Source organism: Scyliorhinus torazame, chromosome 8 (genome assembly GCF_047496885.1).
Source record: "Scyliorhinus torazame isolate Kashiwa2021f chromosome 8, sScyTor2.1, whole genome shotgun sequence".
Lineage (NCBI taxonomy): Eukaryota > Metazoa > Chordata > Chondrichthyes > Carcharhiniformes > Scyliorhinidae > Scyliorhinus > Scyliorhinus torazame.
Window position 1 is genome coordinate 261,225,301 of NC_092714.1, and position 19,597 is coordinate 261,244,897.

The window sequence follows — 19,597 nt, forward strand, 5'->3', positions numbered from 1 at the left end:
CCTTATCCTGTGTAAGACACGCACTACCCGCTCACAAATATTACTTATCCAGTGTAAGACACGCACTACCCGCTCACAAACATTACTTATCCTGTGTAAGACACGCACTACCCGCTCACAAACATTACTTATCCTGTGTGAGACACACACTACCCGCTCACAAACATTCCTTATCCAGTGTAAGACACGCACTACCCGCTCACAAACATTCCTTATCCAATGTAAGACATGCACTACCCACTCACAAACATTCCTTATCCTGTGTAAGACACTCACTACCCGCTCACAAACATTCCTTATCCAGTGTAAGACACGCACTACCCACTCACAAACATTCCTTATCCAATGTAAGACATGCACTACCCACTCACAAACATTCCTTATCCTGTGTAAGACACGCACTACCCGCTCACAAACATTCCTTATCCAATGTAAGACACGCACTACCCGCTCAAACATCACTTATCCTTTGTAATGTTTATGAGCATTACCTGCTCACAAACATTACTTTAGGAGAAGACTTTCTGGAGTGTATATGGGATGGTTTTCTGGACTAATTTATTGAGGAATCAACTGGAGAACAGGCTATCTGAGACTGGGTACTGTGTAATGAGAATGGAACCACTGGCAAGGCAATCTAGTTGTGCGAGACCCCTTGGGGATGAGCGACCATTAATGGAGTGAGGTGGTTGATTCCGAGTCCAGGGTCCTGAATCTTAATAAAGGAAACAATGAGGTTATGTGGCACAAGGTGGGTTGTAATCGATTGGGGAATGTTACTTAAAGGGATGACTGTGGATAGGCAATGGTAAACATTCAAGGAGCATGTGGTGGAACTGCAACAACTGTTTATTCCTGTCTGGCACAAAGATAAAATGGGAAAGGTGACCAAACAATGGCTTAAAACAAATTTTGAGATAGTATTTGATCCAAGGAGGAAGCATAGAAATTGGCCAAGAGAAACAAGTCTGAGGATTGGGATCAGTTTAGAATTCAGCAAAGGAGGACAAAGGGATTGATTAAGAAAGGGAAAATCGGGTACGAGTGTAAGCTTGCGGGGATCATAAAAACTGACTGTAAAGGTTTATGTAGGTACATAAGAACTCAAAGCAGGAGTCAGCCATCTGGCCCCTTGAGCCTGCTCCACCATTCAATGAGATCATGGCTGATCTTTTGTGGACTCAGCTCCACTTTCCGGCCCGAACACCATAACCCTTAATCCCTTTATTCTTCAAAAAACTATCTATCTTTATCTTAAAAACATTTAATGAAGGAGCCTCTAGTGCTTCACTGGGCAAGGAATTCCATAGATTCACAACCCTTTGGGTGAAGAAGTTCCTCCTAAACTCAGTCCTAAATCTACTTCCCCTTATTTTGAGGCAATGCCCCTGTGAAGAGATAAAGGTTGGTGAAGACAAATGTAGGTCCCTTATAGTCAGAAACAGGGGAATTTATAATGGGGGACATATAAATGGCTGAGCAACTAAATACATACTTTGGTTCTGTCTTCACAAATGAGGGCCCAAATCAGATACCAGAAATGTTGGAGGAATGCAGGGTTCAGTGAGAGGGATGAACTGAAGTAGATCAATATCAGTAGAGAAACGGTGTTGGGGAAATTGATGGGATTGAAGGCTGATAAATCTCCTGGGCCTGATAATCTGTATCCCAGAGTACTTAAGGAAGTGGCTCTAGAAATAGTGGATGCATTGATGGTCATCTTCCAAGATTTTATAGACTCTGAAACAGTTCCTGCAGATTGGAGGGTAGCTAATATAACCCCACTATTTAAAAAGGAAGGCAGAGGGGAAACAGGGAATTGTCGACCAATAGGCCTGATATCAGTAGTGGGGAAAATTCTAGAATCCACTATCCAAAGATTTTATAGCAGATTTTTTTTTAGAGCACTTAGAAAATAATGGCAGGATCAGACAGAGTCAGCATGGATTTATGAAGGGGAAATCATGCTTGAAATAAGTACTGGAATTCTTCGAATATGTAACTAATAGACTTGATGAGGGGGAACCAGTTGACGTTTTTTTCAGAAGCCTTTCAGAAGGCTTTCAACAAAGTTCCACATAAGAGATCAGTGTGTAAAATTAAAGCGCATGGGATTAGGGGTACTGTATTGAGATGGATAGAAAACTGGTTGATAGATAGGAGACAAAGGGCAAGATTGTCCGGCTGCATTCGCCCGGCGACCGGAGAATCCCGCCTGAGGTCAATAGATTTTTCCATTGTCGGTGTCTCACCTGTGGCGTTCTTGCAGTGGGTGGGCGGAATAATCCAGCTCTAAGAGTAGGAATTAACGGGTCTTTTTCCAAATGGCAGGTAGTGACTAGTGGGGTACCGCAGAGACTGGTGCTGGGACCCCAGATATTAACAATATATATTGATGATTTGGATGAGGGAGCGAAATGTAAAATCTCCAAATTTACAGATGACAAAAAATTGGCTGGGAGGGTGAGCTGTGAGGGGGATGCAGAGATCCTTCAGTGTGGTCTGGACAAGTTGAGTGAGTGGCCAAATGAATGGTAGATCCAGTATAATCTGGATAAATGGAAGATTAGCCATTTTAATTGCAAAAATGGGAAGGCAGATTATTATCTGAATATCCATAAATTAGGGGAGGGGAATGTGCAATGAGGCCTGGGTATCCTCATACACCAGTCGCTGAAGGTGCAGCAGGCAGTAAAAAAAGTAAATGGTATGTTGGGCTTCTTAGCAAGAGCATTCGCGTACAGGAGCAGTGATGTCTTGCTGAAATGACAAAGGGCCTTGGTGAGGCTTCACCATGGAATATTGTGTGCAGTTTTGGTCTCCTTATCTGAACAAGGATGTTCTTGCTCGAGAGGAAGTGCAGCGAAGTTTTACCAGACTGATTCCTGGGATGGCAGGATGGACTTATTTTTTTAATTTATTTTATTTTATTTTTTTAAAAAATATATTTTATTAAAGTTTTTCGATCAAAAAGAATTTTCCATTTTTACAACTTTGTAACAAAATGTACATTGACCGTTATTTAAATAATATATTAACTAACAGCAAGTGCCGAAAACAAAGAAACAAGAAAGAAAAGAAATAGTAACACTGAAAAAATAAATATAACCAACTAGCATGTAACAAGACAAAAAACCCCAAAAACCCAAATGCACCCTCTCCCCTCTCCCCCTCCCCCCCCCGGGGTTGCTGCTGCTGTCTTTCCTGTTTTCCCTTATCGCTCTGCGAGATAGTCGAGGAACGGTTGCCACCGCCTGGTGAACCCCTGAGCCGAACCTCTTAGTGCGTACTTTATTTGCTCCAATTTTATAAACCCTGCCATGTCGTTTATCCAGGCCTCCACGCCCGGGGGTTTAGCTTCTTTCCACATAAGTAGAATCCTTCGCCGGGCTACTAGGGACGCAAAGGCCAAAACATCGGCCTCTCTTGCCTCCTGCACTCCCGGCTCTTCTGCAACCCCAAATATAGCCATCCCAAGCTTGATACGACCCAGACCCCAACCACCTTTGAAATCACTCTTGCCACACCCACCCAGAACCCATGCAATACCGGACATGACCAAAACATGTGGGTGTGGTTCGCCGGGCTTCCCGCGAACCTCCCGCACATATCCTCCACTCCAAAAAATCTACTCAGCCTTGCTCCCGTCATATGCGCCCTGTGTAGAACCTTGAATTGGATCAGGCTGAGCCTGGCACACGAGGACGAGGAATTTACCCTACTTAGGGCATCTGCCCACAGCCCCTCCTCAATCTCTTCCCACAGCTCCTCCTCCCATTTACCCTTCAGCTCCTCTACCATCGTCTCCCCCTCGTCTCTCATTTCCCTGTATATATCGGACACCTTACCATCACCAACCCATGCCCCCGAAATCACTCTATCCTGGATCCCTTGCGCCGGGAGCTGTGGAAATTCCCTCACCTGTTGCCTCGCAAATGCCCTCACTTGCATATATCGGAATGCATTCCCAGATGGCAACTCGTATTTTCCTACCAGTGCTCCCAGACTCGCGAACGTCCCGTCCAAGAACAAGTCCTTCAGCTTCACAATTCCTGCTCGCTGCCAAGATTGAAATCCCCCATCTATCCTTCCCGGGACGAACCTGTGATTGTTCCTTATCGGGGACCACACCGAGGCACCCGTCACTCCCCTATGTCGTCTCCACTGCCCCCAAATCTTCAAAGTCGCCACCACCACTGGGTTTGTGGTGTATTTTTTCGGGGAGAACGGTAACGGCGCCGTCGTCAGTGCTTTTAAACTAGTTCCCCTACAGGACGCCATCTCCAGCCTTTTCCACGCCGTTCCTTCTTCTTCCCTCATCCACTTACATATCATAGACACGTTGGCGGCCCAATAATAATCACTCAGACTCGGCAGTGCCAGTCCCCCTCTATCCCTACTGCGCTGCAGGAACCCCCTCTTTACCCTTGGGGTCTTTCCAGCCCACACAAAGCTCATAATACTCCTATCCACCTTCTTGAAAAAGGCCTTTGTAATCAGTATGGGGAGGCACTGAAACACGAAAAGAAACCTCGGGAGGACCACCATTTTAACCGCCTGCACCCTACCCGCCAATGACAGGGGCACCATGTCCCACCTCTTAAAGTCCTCCTCCATCTGCTCTACCAGTCGTGTCAAGTTAAGTTTATGCAAGGTTCTCCAGTTCCTGGCCACCTGGATCCCTAGATATCGGAAGTCCCTTGCTACTCTCCTCAGCGGCAGATCGTCTATTCCCCTGCCCTGTTCCCCGGGGTGCATCACAAATAATTCACTCTTTCCCACATTCAGTTTGTATCCCGAGAACCCTCCAAACTCCCTGAGTGTCTGCATTATCTCGGGCATCCCCTCCACTGGGTCCGCCACATATAGCAGCAAATCATCCGCATATAATGACACCCGATGTTCCTCTCCTCCTCTAAGCACCCCTCTCCACTTCTTAGAGCCCCTCAGCGCTATGGCCAATGGCTCAATTGCCAACGCGAACAGTAACGGGGACTGGGGGCACCCCTGTCTTGTGCCCCTATGTAATCGGAAATAGTCGGATCGTTGGCTGTTTGTAACCACGCTTGCCACCGGGGCCCCGTACAGGAGCTGAACCCATCTGATGAACCCCTCTCCAAATCCAAATCTCTTCAGTACCTCCCACAGGTAATCCCACTCCACTCTATCGACTGCCTTCTCTGCATCCATCGCCACCACTATCTCCGCCTCCCCCTCCGGTGGGGGCATCATCATCACCCCCAGCAACCTTCGTATATTGGCATTCAATTGCCTCCCTTTAACAAACCCTGTCTGGTCGCCATGTACCACCCCTGGGACACAGTCCTCTATCCTTGTCGCCATCACTTTGGCCAGTAACTTGGCATCTACATTTAGGAGGGAGATGGACCTGTATGACCCGCACTGCAGCGGGTCTTTGTCTCGTTTCAGGATCAACGATATCGTCGCTTCCGACATCGTCGGGGGTAGTGTCCCCCTTTCCTTAGCCTCATTGAAGGTTCTCGTCAGAAGTGGGGCCAGCAGGTCCACATATTTCCTGTAAAATTCCACCGGTAACCCATCTGGTCCCGGGGCCTTTCCTGCCTGCATGTTCCCGATTCCTTTTACCACCTCCTCCACCTCAATCTGCGCTCCCAGTCCTGTCACCTCCTGCTCCGCAACCCTCGGGAACTCCAACTGGTCCAGGAAATGTATCATTCCCTCTTTCCCCTCCGGGGGTTGGGACTTATACAGCCTCTCATAAAATGACTTAAACACCCCGTTCACCCTCTCTGCCCTCTGTTCCATCTTTCCCTCCCCGTCCCTGACTCCTCCGATCTCTCTCGCCGCCCCCCTCTTCCTAAGTTGTTGGGCCAGCAGTCGGCTCGCCTTTTCCCCATATTCGTATTGTATTCCCTGTGCCTTCCTCCACTGCGTCTCTGCCTTACCCATGGTCAGCAGGTCAAAGTCCATGTGTAGTCTCCGTCTTTCCCTGTAGAGCCCTCCATCCGGGGCCTCCGCATATTGCCTATCCACCCTCAGAATCTCCCCAATCAGTCTCTCCATTTCTTTACCCTCTTGTTTCCCCTTGTGGGCCCTTATCGAAATCAGCTCCCCCCTAACCACCGCCTTCAGCGTCTCCCATACTACTCCCACCTGGACCTCTCCATCATCATTGACCTCTAGGTATCTTTCAATACACCCCTCACCCTTCCACATACCCCCTCATCCGCCAACAGTCCCATGTCTAATCTCCAAAGTGGGCGCTGCTCCTTCTCCTCTCCTAGATCTAGATCTACCCAATGTGGGGCGTGATCTGAAACGGCTATAGTCGAATATTCCATTCCTGCCACTTTCGGGATCAGCGCCCTTCCCAGGACAAAAAAGTCTATCCGGGAGTACACTTTATGGACGTGGGAGAAGAAGGAAAACTCTGTACTCCTCGGTCTAGCAAATCTCCAGGGATCTATTCCTCCCATCTGCTCCATAAACCCCTTAAGCACCTTGGCCGCTGCCAGCCTCCTCCCGGTCCTAGATCTGGACCGGTCCAGCCCTGGGTCCAGCACCGTGTTGAAGTCCCCCCCCCCCATTACCAAATTTCCCATCTCTAGGTCCGGGATGCGCCCGAACATACGCTTCATAAAACCCGCGACATCCCAGTTCGGGGCATATACGTTCACCAGCACCACCGCCTCACCTTGCAATCTGCCACTCACCATCACGTACCTGCCCCCACTGTCCACCACTATGGTCTTAGCCTCAAACGATACCCGTTTCCCCACCAGTATTGCCACCCCTCTATTTTTCGCATCTAAGCCTGAGTGGAATACCTGTCCCACCCATCCTTTCCTTAATCTGACCTGATCCGCCAATTTCAGGTGCGTCTCCTGAAGCATAACCACATCCGCCTTCAGTCTCTTTAGTGCGCAAATACCCATGCCCTCTTAATCGGCCCATTCAACCCTCTCACGTTCCATGTGATCAACCGGGTTGGGGGGCTCTTTACCCCAACCCCATCGTCGACTAGCCATCCCTTTTTTTAAACCAGCTCCTCACCCGGGTCCCACGCTCCCGTTTGTCCCCCAGACGGCGCCCTCCCGTCCCGACCATCCCATCCCGTATCAGCTCCCCCTTCCCCTCAGCAGCAGCAACCCAGTTAACCCCCCCGCCCCCCGCTAGATTCCCCTCTAGCTTGATTGCTCCCCCCATATTGCTTCCGGGAGTCAGCAAACTCTGGCTGACCTCGGCTTCCCCCGTTTACCCTTGGCCTCCCTGCGTGTGAGGTCCCCTTCCTTCCTGCGCCCACTTTTCCCGCCACAGTTTCCATAGCGCAGGAACAAAGCCCGCGATTCCCTCTCAGCCCCGCCCCTAATGGCGCAGCTCCCTCTCCCCTTCCCTACCGGCGCCCACATTTCTTCGTGTGTCCCCCCTTCGGGGGGGGGGGGGGGGGGTGGAGGGAGGGGTGGAATTCTCCTGTCTAACATTTTTACAGCCAAGCCCTCCCCCTCTCCCCCCTTTACAATTCCTTGCCACCACCTCGCTACTTCTTTCCAAACATCCATTCCTCAAATCTAGTCCAACTTCTCTTCTTGAATAAATGTCCACGCCTCCTCTGCCGTCTCGAAGTAGTGGTGTTTGCCCTGGTGTGTAACCCACAGTCTCGCCGGCTGCAACATTCCAAATTTCACTTTCTTCCTGTGGAGCACCGCCTTGGCCCGATTGAAACTCGCCCTCCTTCTCGCCACCTCCGCACTCCAATCTTGGTACACGCGGATCACCGCGTTCTCCCATCTGCTACTCCGTGTCTTCTTAGCCCATCTCAGGACCATCTCCCTGTCCTTGTAGCGGTGGAATCTCACCACTATTGCTCGCGGTATTTCCCCTGCCTTTGGTCTTCTCACGAGGACCCGGTATGCTCCCTCCACTTCCAAGGGGCCCGTCGGGGCCTCAGCTCCCATTAAAGTATGGAGCATCGTACTCACATACGCCCCAACATCCGCTCCCTCTGTCCCTTCGGGAAGACCCAAAATCCTTAAATTCTTCCTCCTCGAGCTATTTTCCAGGGCTTCCAGCCTTTCTGTGCACCTCTTATGTAGTGCCTCGTGCATCTCCGTCTTCACCACCAAACCCTGTATCTCGTATTTGTTCTCGGCTGCCTTTGCCTTCACTCCACGGAGCTCCATCGCCTGAGTCTTTTGCGTCTCCTTCAATCCCTCAATCGCCAGCAACATCGGCGCCAGCACCTCCTTCTTGAGCTCCTCCACACATCGTCGGAGGAACTCCTGCTGTTCCGGGCCCCATACCATCTGGGCTCCCTCAGCCGCCATCTTGCTTCTCCCTTCTCTTCTCTGCCGCTGCTCCAGAGGATCCTCCACAATCTGGCCACTACTATCGCTTCTTTCCATCCACACCCGGGGGGACTCCTTCCTTTGTCGCCTCACACTGGGTTTAGCCGTGAAAAATTTCCGTTGGGGCTCCCGATAAGAGCCCAAAAGTCCGTTAAAACGGGAGGTGCCGAAACGTGCGACTTAGCTGGTCATCGCCGCAACCGGAAGTCGCAGGATGGACTTATGAGGAGAGACTGAGTCAGTTGAATTGTATTCGCTGGAGTTCAAAAGAATGAAAGAAGGTCTCATAGAAACCTATAAAATTCTAACAGGACTAGACTGGGTAGATGTAAGAAGGATGTTCCCAATGGTGGGGTTTTCCAGAACCAGGGTCAACAATCTGAGGATACGGGGTAGACCATTTTGGCAGAGATGAGAAATTTCTTCGGCCAGAAAGTGGTGAGCCTGTGAAATTTGTTACCTCGGGAAGTAGTTGAGACCAAAACATTGTATGTTTTCAAGTAGCAGTTAGATAAAGCACTTGGGGCAAAGGGGATCAAAGGATATAGGGGGGGGGGGGGAAAGGTGTGATTATGCTATTGAGTTGGATGATCATAATGAATGGTGGAACAGGTTTGAAGGGCCAAATGGTCTCCTCCTAGTGTCTGTTTCTAAAAATCACCAATGTTTCCTGATGAAGGTTACATTTGACTGAAGTCTAAAAAGGGGGCTTTCCCTCCACCCCTCTGCTCCCACCCTGTGCACAGCTCAGTGTATTTATTCAGTGACAATCGATACTACATAAACCAAGGATGTCCTACATCTGAATTCTGGTTTGTGCAGGGTTAGTTAACATGAACATAGTTGTTACTACTGGCTTGGCTGATCAGCAAGAGTCAACGGAAAGCAAAAAGGAATTGTGCACTCACATCATCATTGTGGTAATCCTCTGGATTGTACCCAGTGCGAAAGTAAACAATTGCGATTTCATATCCATCCCTAAACATCAACACAACATGAACAGTCATTATTACAAATCTATTTAATGTTCAGGTCAAACATCAATACCTTCTGGAAATCAAACCTAGTCCCTTAAATTATAACAAACCAAATTCAACCAAAGAGAAAACAAAAACCCTTAAGTGCTCCATGTAGAAATCCAACTATGATGCATTAATTATGATTTGAGAGCAGAGCCAATTATTTTGGTAAGGTATTCCTTTGGATTTCGGCGGCAGCGGTGCGCAGGGGCCTTCTGGGAGGTGAGTAGTGAATTTAAAAACTCTTACCTTTACAGGAGCAGCCCTTTGGATTTCGGCGGCAGCGGTGCGCAGGGGCCTTCTGGGAGGTGAGTAGTGAATTTAAAAACTCTTACCTTTACAGGAGCAGCCCTTTGGATTTCGGCGGCAGCGGTGCGCAGGGGCCTTCTGGGAGGTGAGTAGTGAATTTAAAAACTCTTACCTTTACAGGAGCAGCCCTTTGGATTTCGGCGGCAGCGGTGCGCAGGGGCCTTCTGGGAGGTGAGTAGTGAATTTAAAAACCCTTACCTGGTCCCGTGTCTGTTCTTTTCTGTTTTATTTGTTTTTATATAAGGCGGGAACCGGAAGTTCGACCCGCGGACCTCTGGAAAGTCCCCCCCCCCCCCAACCAATAAATTCTGGTGGAGAGGAAACCCGAGACACTACACGTGTAGTGTCTCCCACCCGCCCTCCTCCTCTAACCTAATAATAAGACCCATTGGTGTGAGGTAAGTGCCATATTATATTATTATATTATTAGCATTGTGCAGGTCAAGGTTCGGAGGTGGAGGAGCAGTCTCTGTCAGTGAGAGAACCTGAGAACACCTAAGACACTCAGAAGGTAAGAAGGTAAGTAAGTGATTTTTACTTATTTTTACTTTTATACCTTTTTTCAAATTGTGTGTGTCGGGGGGAAACTGAAGTGACATCACAGAAAAGCTGTGGCTAGTATTTGGTAACTAATTAAACATAATAACTTAATTATAATTTAGAGGGATATCTAAGCCAGAGATCGGAGAGTACTATACTTAGCTATCGCATTTCTATTAGAAATCTAGTGCTAGGAAACAGATAGTTGACAGTAACTTTTTAATTTAAAAAAAAAATATTCTTTTAAAAAAGACAAATTTTAATTTTAATTAATTGACGCAATGTCAGTTAGAGGGGTGCTGTGCTCTGACTGTGAGATGTGGCAGGTCCGGGAGGCTTCCAGCGTCCCGGATGGCTTCATCTGCAGAAAGTGCACCCAACTGGAGCTCCTCACAGACCGCATGGTTCGGTTGGAGCAGCAATTGGATGCACTTAGGAGCATGCAGGTGGCGGAAAGCGTCATAGATCGCAGTTATGTAAATGTGGTCACACCCAAGGTGCAGGCAGAGAAATGGGTGACCACCAGAAAGGGCAGGCAGGCAGTGCAGGAATCCCCTGTGGTTGTCCCCCTCTCGAACAGATATACCCCTTTGGATACTGTCGGGGGGGATAGCCTATCAGGGGAAAACAGCAGCAGCCAGAGCAGTGGCACCACGGCTGGCTCTGATGTTCAGAAGGGAGGGTCAAAGCGCAGAAGAGTAATAGTAATAGGGGACTCTATAATCAGGGGCACAGATAGGCGCTTCTGTGGACGTGAAAGAGACTCCAGGGTGGTATGTTGCCTCCCTGGTGCCAGGGTCCAGGATGTCTCCGAACGGGTAGAGGGCATCCTGAAGGGGGAGGGCAAACAGACAGAGGTCGTTGTACATATTGGTACTAACGACATAGGCAGGAAGGGGCATGAGGTCCTGCAGCAAGAGTTCAGGGAGCTAGGCAGAAAGTTAAAAGACAGGACCTCGAGGGTTGTAATCTCGGGATTACTCCTTGTGCCACGTGCCAGTGAGGCTAGAAATAGGAAGATAGAGCAGCTAAACACGTGGCTAAACAGCTGGTGTAGGAGGGAGGGTTTCCATTATCTGGACCACTGGGAGCTCTTCCGGGGCAGGTGTGACCTGTATAAAGAAGGACGGGTTGCATCTAAACCGGAGAGGCATAAATATCCTGGCCGCGAGGTTTGCGAGTGTCACACGGGAGGGTTTAAACCAGTATGGCAGGGGGGTGGGCATGGGAGCAATAGGTTAGAAGGTGAGAGCATTGAGGGAGAACTAGGGAATAGGGACAGTGTGGCTCTGAGGCAGAGCAGACAGGGAGAAGTTGCTGAACACAGCGGGTCTGGTGGCCTGAAGTGCATATGTTTTAATGCAAGGAGCATTACGGGTAAGGCAGATGAACTTAGAGCTTGGATTAGTACATGGAACTCTGATGTTGTTGCCATTACAGAGACCTGGTTGAGGGAAGGGCAGGATTGGCAGCTAAACGTTCCAGGATTTCGATGTTTCAGGCGGGATAGAGGGGGATGTAAAAGGGGAGGTGGAGTTGCGCTACTTGTTCGGGAGAATATCACAGCTGTACTGCGAGAGGACACCTCAGAGGGCTGTGAGGCTATATGGGTAGAGATCAGGAATAAGAAGGGTGCAGTCACAATGTTGGGGGTATACTACAGGCCTCCCAACAGCCAGCGGGAGATAGAGGAGCAGATAGGGAGACAGATTTTGGAAAAGAGTAAAAACAACAGGGTTGTGGTGATGGGAGACTTCAACTTCCCCAATATTGACTGGGACTCACTTAGTGCCAGGGGCTTAGACGGGGCGGAGTTTGTAAGGAGCATCCAGGAGGGCTTCTTAAAACAATATGTAGACAGTCCAACTAGGGAAGGAGCGGTACTGGACCTGGTATTGGGGAATGAGCCCGGCCAGGTGGTAGATGTTTCAGTAGGGGAGCATTTCGGTAACAGTGACCACAATTCAGTAAGTTTTAAAGTACTGGTGGACAAGGATAAGAGTGGTCCGAGGATGAATGTGCTAAATTGGGGGAAGGCTAATTATAACAATATTAGGCGGGAACTGAAGAACATAGATTGGGGGCGGATGTTTGAGGGCAAATCAACATCCGACATGTGGGAGGCTTTCAAGTGGCAGTTGAAAGGAATACAGGACCGGCATGTTCCTGTGAGGAAGAAAGATAAATACAGCAATTTTCGGGAACCTTGCATGACGAGTGATATTGTAGGCCTCGTCAAAAAGAAAAAGGAGGCATTTGTCAGGGCTAAAAGGCTGGGAACAGACGAAGCCTGCGTGGAATATAAGGAAAGTAGGAAGGAACTTAAGCAAGGAGTCAGGAGGGCTAGAAGGGGTCACGAAAAGTCATTGGCAAATAGGGTTAAGGAAAATCCCAAGGCTTTTTACACGTACATAAAAAGCAAGAGGGTAGCCAGGGAAAGGGTTGGCCCACTGAAGGATAGGCAAGGGAATCTATGTGTGGAGCCAGAGGAAATGGGCGAGGTACTAAATGAATACTTTGCCTCAGTATTCACCAAAGAGAAGCAATTGGTAGATGTTGAGTCTGGAGAAGGGGGTGTAGATAGCCTGGGTCACATTGTGATCCAAAAAGACGAGGTGTTGGGTTTCTTAAAAAATATTAAGGTAGATAAGTCCCCAGGGCGTGATGGGATCTATCCCAGAATACTGAAGGAGGCTGGAGAGGAAATTGCTGAGGCCTTGACAGAAATCTTTGGATCCTCGCTGTCTTCAGGGGATGTCCCGGAGGACTGGAGAATAGCCAATGTTGTTCCTCTGTTTAAGAAGGGTAGCAAGGATAATCCCGGGAACTACAGGCCGGTGAGCCTTACTTCAGTGGTAGGGAAATTACTGGAGAGAATTCTTCGAGACAGGATCTACTCCCATTTGGAAGCAAATGGACATATTAGTGAGAGGCAGCACGGTTTTGTGAAGGGGAGGTCGTGTCTCACTAACTTGATAGAGTTTTTCGAGGAGGTCACTAAGATAATTGATGCAGGTAGGGCAGTAGATGTTGTCTATATGGACTTCAGTAAGGCCTTTGACAAGGTCCCTCATGGTAGACTATTACAAAAGGTGAAGTCACACGGGATCAGGGGTGAGCTGGCAAGGTGGATACAGAACTGGCTAGGCCATAGAAGGCAGAGAGTAGCAATGGAGGGATGCTTTTCTAATTGGAGGGCTGTGACCAGTGGTGTTCCACAGGGATCAGTGCTGGGACCTTTGCTCTTTGTAGTATATATAAATGATTTGGAGGAAAATGTAACTGGTCTGATTAGTAAGTTTGCAGACGACACAAAGGTTGGTGGAATTGCGGATAGCGATGAGGACTGTCGGAGGATACAGCAGGATTTAGATTGTCTGGAGACTTGGGCGGAGAGATGGCAGATGGAGTTTAATCCGGACAAATGTGAGGTAATGCATTTTGGAAGGTCTAATGCAGGTAGGGAATATACAGTGAATGGTAGAACCCTCAAGAGTATTGAAAGTCAAAGAGATCTAGGAGTACAGGTCCACAGGTCATTGAAAGGGGCAACACAGGTGGAAAAGGTAGTCAAGAAGGCATACGGCATGCTTGCCTTCATTGGCCAGGGCATTGAGTATAAGAATTGGCAAGTCATGTTGCAGCTGTATAGAACCTTAGTTAGGCCACACTTGGAGTATAGTGTTCAATTCTGGTCGCCACACTACCAGAAGGATGTGGAGGCTTTAGAGAGGGTGCAGAAGAGATTTGCCAGAATGTTGCCTGGTATGGAGGGCATTAGCTATGAGGAGCGGTTGAATAAACTCGGTTTGTTCTCACTGGAACGACGGAGGTTGAGGGGCGACCTGATAGAGGTCTACAAAATTATGAGGGGCATAGACAGAATGGATAGTCAGAGGCTTTTCCCCAGGGTAGAGGGGTCAATTACTAGGGGGCATAGGTTTAAGGTGAGAGGGGCAAGGTTTAGAGTAGATGTACGAGGCAAGTTTTTTTGCAGAGGGTAGTGGGTGCCTGGAACTCGCTACCGGTGGAGGTAGTGGAAGCAGGGGCGATAGGGACATTTAAGGGGCATCTTGACAAATATATGAATAGGATGGGAATAGAAGGATACGGACCCAGGAAGTGTAGAAGATTGTAGTTTAGTCGGGCAGCATGGTCGGCACGGGCTTGGAGGGCCGAAGGGCCTGTTCCTGTGCTGTACATTTCTTTGTTCTTTGTTTTATTCCAGGAGTCCACTGTCCTAACTCTTTATATCATGGAGATGAAAAGCCAAAGAAAACTCACACAAAAAGTATTTTTTCATCGTCCAAGACCCCTCTCTCATGTACGTCCAGAAACAATCTTCTTATTACACGAATATTTCTGGACAGATAAAGCAAAATGAGAAAAAGCAATAAGTCCTGTTGCCGAAGCTTTTCATTTCAAATTGAAATTCAGATGACCCTGGAAAGACAAATATCTCGGAAATTTGAGCAACCGGTTATATAAGCTGCTTCTTGCTGCTACTGAGGAATTGAACTAAAGAAAAGAGCATTAGACTGGGATGACCAGTTCGGATAGTGTAGAGGTATATCCTAATATAGGAAAGCAGAAGATTAGGATAGTGCATTTATAGACATTAATTCGGGTTGCAGGGAGTGAACAAAGGGTTTGGGCAAAGCATGGGAGAGAGGGGGATGGGTAACTATTAGGACCGGTTCTTTGCACAAAGGATGCTGGGAGAAAGAGGCCCAGGGAGGAGGAATGTATAGTGGGCCTATCAGGATCAATGGTTGTGAAGGTCAGCTTATATGGCCAGGTCAAGGAATGTGTGAGAAAGACCTATGAGAATCCTGTATTTGTCACCGTTACCTTATTTGGTCGTGGGTATGTGAAACTCGATGCTGAATCCACGTGTGTGTGAAACCAGATGCTGTGCTTCCTTTGTCTCACTCGCTCTGGATGTTTAAAGAGACATGTGTATCCTGCCTTTTATCAGAGTGAGTGGAGCTTGCAAGCTACTTGAAATAAAATAATCAATACCTACAATCCGACTTAGCCATTGACTGAGACCAGACAGGGGCCAGGAAGAACTCAATATCGTCATTTGGTGGCAGGGGTGGGATTTCTAGGACGAATTCCCGACTATCCGTGAAATCAGAATTAAACCAGCCTTGGACGGAGAGAGGGGAAATGGGCCCACGGTGTGAGTAGATTATAAAGGACCACGTCTGTTTTCCCCTGCCTCATAGTCCGAAGTGGGTTTGGTCACTCGCCTATGGTCGGTAAGATCGTTCGACGAAATCAAAGGTCAGTCTGGCGGATTAGAAAACTTAATTTAAGTCGATGTAGGTACGGCTGAGGTACGTTAAACGGGAATTGAGGGAATATCGGGCGATAATTCAGTTAACAATTGAGGCAATAGCGCTGTGATAGTTCAGTTCCGTGCATGTGAGTTGAAAATTAAAATTGGTTGTATTGAATTACACTTTAATTCGGTTAAGGTCTTTAACGGGTTGAGGGAATGTCACAGAGACAATTCAGTTAAGACCGCTGATGGAAATTTTCTGGAGACAATTCAATTCCGTACAATTAGAATTGACTAACGTTGGATTTTGTTAGGGGGAGATATGTCTTATGAGTGAAAATGTTGGGAGATGAATGGCCACTAGGGGGAACCAGAGACTTGGAAAATTCAGAACTGTGTCGGAAGAGAGAAAAAAAACCACATTGTGTTTTCTGTAAATTCAAAGTTTTATTGTCCAGTTGGTTGAGGTGAATGAAAGTATAATGCTTTGAATTCCTTTTGTTGAGTGACGATCTCGGTGGATGAATGAGTGTGTGTGTTTAATAAGAATTTGTGAACTTCCTCTTGTATACCTAGTTTTTAAAATGTGTTTTGCAAAACTAAGTTGCACATCAATTAGGTATACACGGCAGTTAAAGTGAGATTTAAAACGGGGTAAGTATTTGAGAGTTCTTTAGAAAATCAGTAATAATGATTAACATTGTGGAAGTTATTTAGAACACAATTCTCGGGAAGTAAACAAAAAGCAAAATCAAAATGTATAAATTGGGATTTGTAAATGATTAGTTGAATTGGGCATAGTCTTGGCTGCTTAAAAAAAAAAGGGAAGGAATTTCAAATTGAAACGCGAAGACCAGGCATTCGGTGTGGGCTGGGTCCATGAGCTCCTTTGTTAGAGGCAGCCATGATGTACCTACATTTAAAAAATTTTGTTCTGTGCTCCAAAATTTGTAGAGATTTCAGTATTTTCTCTGTAAACTCACTACACATCAAATTTAAGTTTTGGGGATTTTCATATAGCAAAGACTATGGATGTTTAATTTTATTTTAAGATTACGCAGGGGTAAAGGAAGATCCCAGTAGAAAGGAAGAAGGCCATTTTAGAGATGCCCAAACCCCAAACCGTAAGAGGGGTTAGGGAAATACTGGGGACTATTTGTCTACTGTAGGGCCTTGGTGTATAAGCACTCAGAACTTGAGGGGACACTGCAAGCACTGACCCCAGGGGGTAGGCAGTCCCGAGAGCAGGTAGAATGGAGACTGTAGCAGGATACCGCTTTCAAGGAAAAATTATTAAAACATGCCCTCGTGTTATATTGGGATAGTGGAGAGGGGCTAGAAACACGGGGACCAATGAGACCAGTATTAGGAGGTAGTCGATGGAAGTGATATGGCACAGCTCCACCGGGTCCTAGTGCCCGCGGAGTTGCAAGAAAGTCACGAGCAGAAGAAATTAAGTTTAGAATGTGAACTATATTGCAGACTGAGTTTTAGGGAATAAAGATATGGGACCAGAGCTTAGATTAGGAGTATTACTTGCAGTATCAGGAAATGAGAATCTGACGACAGGGAAAGATAAATAAAATTAGATGCAGAAATTTAAAAAAATTAAGATATTAAAACCAATTGATAACGTAAAGGAAATAAGGAAAGCAAACCTAGCAATAGAAAGAATGACAGAGGGTTAATCAGCACACAATTCCAGCACACAATCCAGGGAGACCGATACAGGCCGTAAAAGCAATATCCCTTTACCCGAGATGCCAAATGCGAGCTGGAGATAATGATCAAAGAGTTAGAACAGCAGGGAATCATTCAAGAAGTCACATATGCATCGACGAATAGCCCACTTCAGGTAGTTAGCAAGCCTGCTGGTACATTTAGAATGGTAACGAATTACAAAGCATTAAATAAGGTCTCAAAAAGAAAAATAGAGGATTAAACAGTATTTAATAAATCCACAAACTACATTGGAGAAGGTGGCAGGCAAAAACTTATTTAACTAGTATAGATTTAGCCAACGGATTCGGGAGTGTTCCGTTAGATCCAGACAGCAGGGAAAAGACAGCATTTACCTTTGGCACTAAACATTACGTATACTGTAAATTGCCACAAGGATATGTTAATTCCCCAGACCACTTTCAGGCAATAGTAAGAGAGTTGATTAAAGATGATTTGGCTTTAGTATATATTGATGATGTGTTAATTGGAGATGATGATCGGGGGACACATGTTGAAAGAGTGACCAAAATTATTAAAACACTTAATGAAGCAGGATTTAAGATATGGTTAAAGAAATGCCAGATTGGCAGGAGCGAAGTCGACTATCTAGGGTATTCAGTGTCAAGGGCAGGTGGGGAGGCCAGTGTTGGGATGAGAAAGAAAGCTGCTAGAATCGCTTGGCCCGTTTCACGAAACGGGGTTTAGCAAATCATGGGAATTTTGGGGTATTTGAGACCAGTAGTGAAAGACTTTAGTCTTTATGCTCGACCCATTTATGAAACTTTGAAAGGGGATTTTAGGTGGACCAGTGAAGCACAGAGGAGTTTGGACCAGTTAAAAACAGCTGTAGCAACATCTGGCCCATTAGAGGAGAGACATGAAGAGGACGATTTGAGCATTAAATTTGATCTGTACGCAAACGGATATGGTATGCTGCTTGCTAATCATAGTACTCAGACAGCTATCAAACACTAACAGGAAATGGGGCATCGCAAAAAGTTTTTGGACATCGCAAAATGCCAGGCAGCAGGACGGGGGGACATTGAATTAGAGAATCAGTGGCATCTGGAGCAAAGGAATTGTATCAGAACTAAAACATCCGACCCAATTCAAGAGTAACAGAGGGATTATTATAATCCATAAGCAACCTATCGGCAGCAAACGAAGAAACTAATCAGTAAGGAGTTGAGAATATGGGATGATAGGTCACGGGCTGTTATTAATGGACCCCAGTTTAAAATGATTCATTGTCAACATAATGAAACATCGTGTCAAGGATGTGGCACATTTTGTAGCCCAGTAGTTTGGACAGGGTGTAATCATATGAGACCTAGGAGAATGGCAGATATAGAGCATTCAGGTGAGTTGATATTGCATTTAGAACGACAGAAATGGGGAAATGCTTCGGCTCCCAGGGAAATTTGGGAAATTCAGTTTGTCATGATTGTTTTGTGAAACATCAGGCAACACTGATGATTGAAGTTTGTGACCACATGATAGCTTTTGATCATGGGATGGTGTGATAATGATAAATTGTAATTACTGCAGAGAAAACCAAGCTGATGACGAAGTGATTGGGAAAGAATGTACAGGATTGTGGAGAAGTGACAAACTTGTGGTACCAATTAGTGAGGGAGTATGTAGTTTGAGAGATGTTGGGATGACCTAATAGTGTTTAGAGACTGTATCACTGCAATGATGCTGTGCCACAGGATAGATCATATCCCCAAACCGCTTGGACAAGGGAAAAGGAATGTTTGGTTGTGAGTGGCAGGGGATAACTGCACTTACTAGTATTATGGAATCAGTGGAGCGGGATGCCAGGGAATTGAAAACTGTTAGCAGCATCGATAGGACAGATGATAAAGTGAAAATGTCATGGTTGGAAATTACTTTCATAAAAATCCGGTTGTAATCAAAATTAAAGAAATTAAAGCAAATGCAGTAGCAATATCCGACATGTATCAGGGAAAGTTTCGACCCGCTTGGATCACTGAGTTAGCAAAAGAAGAGTTTGAGATTCTTCGAGTCTCACCCAGGGGTGCAACGATAGGAGGAGGAGGCCTAACAGGCCTTAATCGTATGATGTACGTCAATGATGAGGAAAAAAAAGGGAATTAAATGGAAATCCGGAAGTCCTGGAGAGGGCACTTCTGGAACATCCAAACAAGAATAGAAAGATACAAATTAAGAAATAAGGCCCTCTCCGTCTTTGACCTGTTCATTTGGTTTTCAGATGAAGCAAAAATAACACAAGACGAAGAACGAGAACTACACTCCAGAGAAGAATGTTTTAGGCAGTATGGGGGGGAAAACTAATGATACATTTGGATACATATTTGAGGGAATTAAATGACAGAGCCCGGAAGAAAAACCTTACGGGTTAGAAACAA

The 19,597-nt window shown here is 46.6% G+C and overlaps 1 protein-coding gene across 1 annotated transcript in view; it reads right to left on the reverse strand.

Moving 5' to 3' along the window:
• Positions 1 to 19,597, reverse strand: part of LOC140428581 (glutathione synthetase-like) — a 160,570-nt gene that overhangs the window by 46,240 nt on the left and 94,733 nt on the right. Inside the window, exons 8-9 of the mRNA XM_072515219.1 lie at positions 14,480 to 14,557; positions 9,236 to 9,305 (exon numbers count right to left, since the gene is read on the reverse strand). Coding sequence (XP_072371320.1) covers positions 9,236 to 9,305; positions 14,480 to 14,557 — 148 coding nt within the window. The remainder of the gene's footprint in view (positions 1 to 9,235; positions 9,306 to 14,479; positions 14,558 to 19,597) is intronic.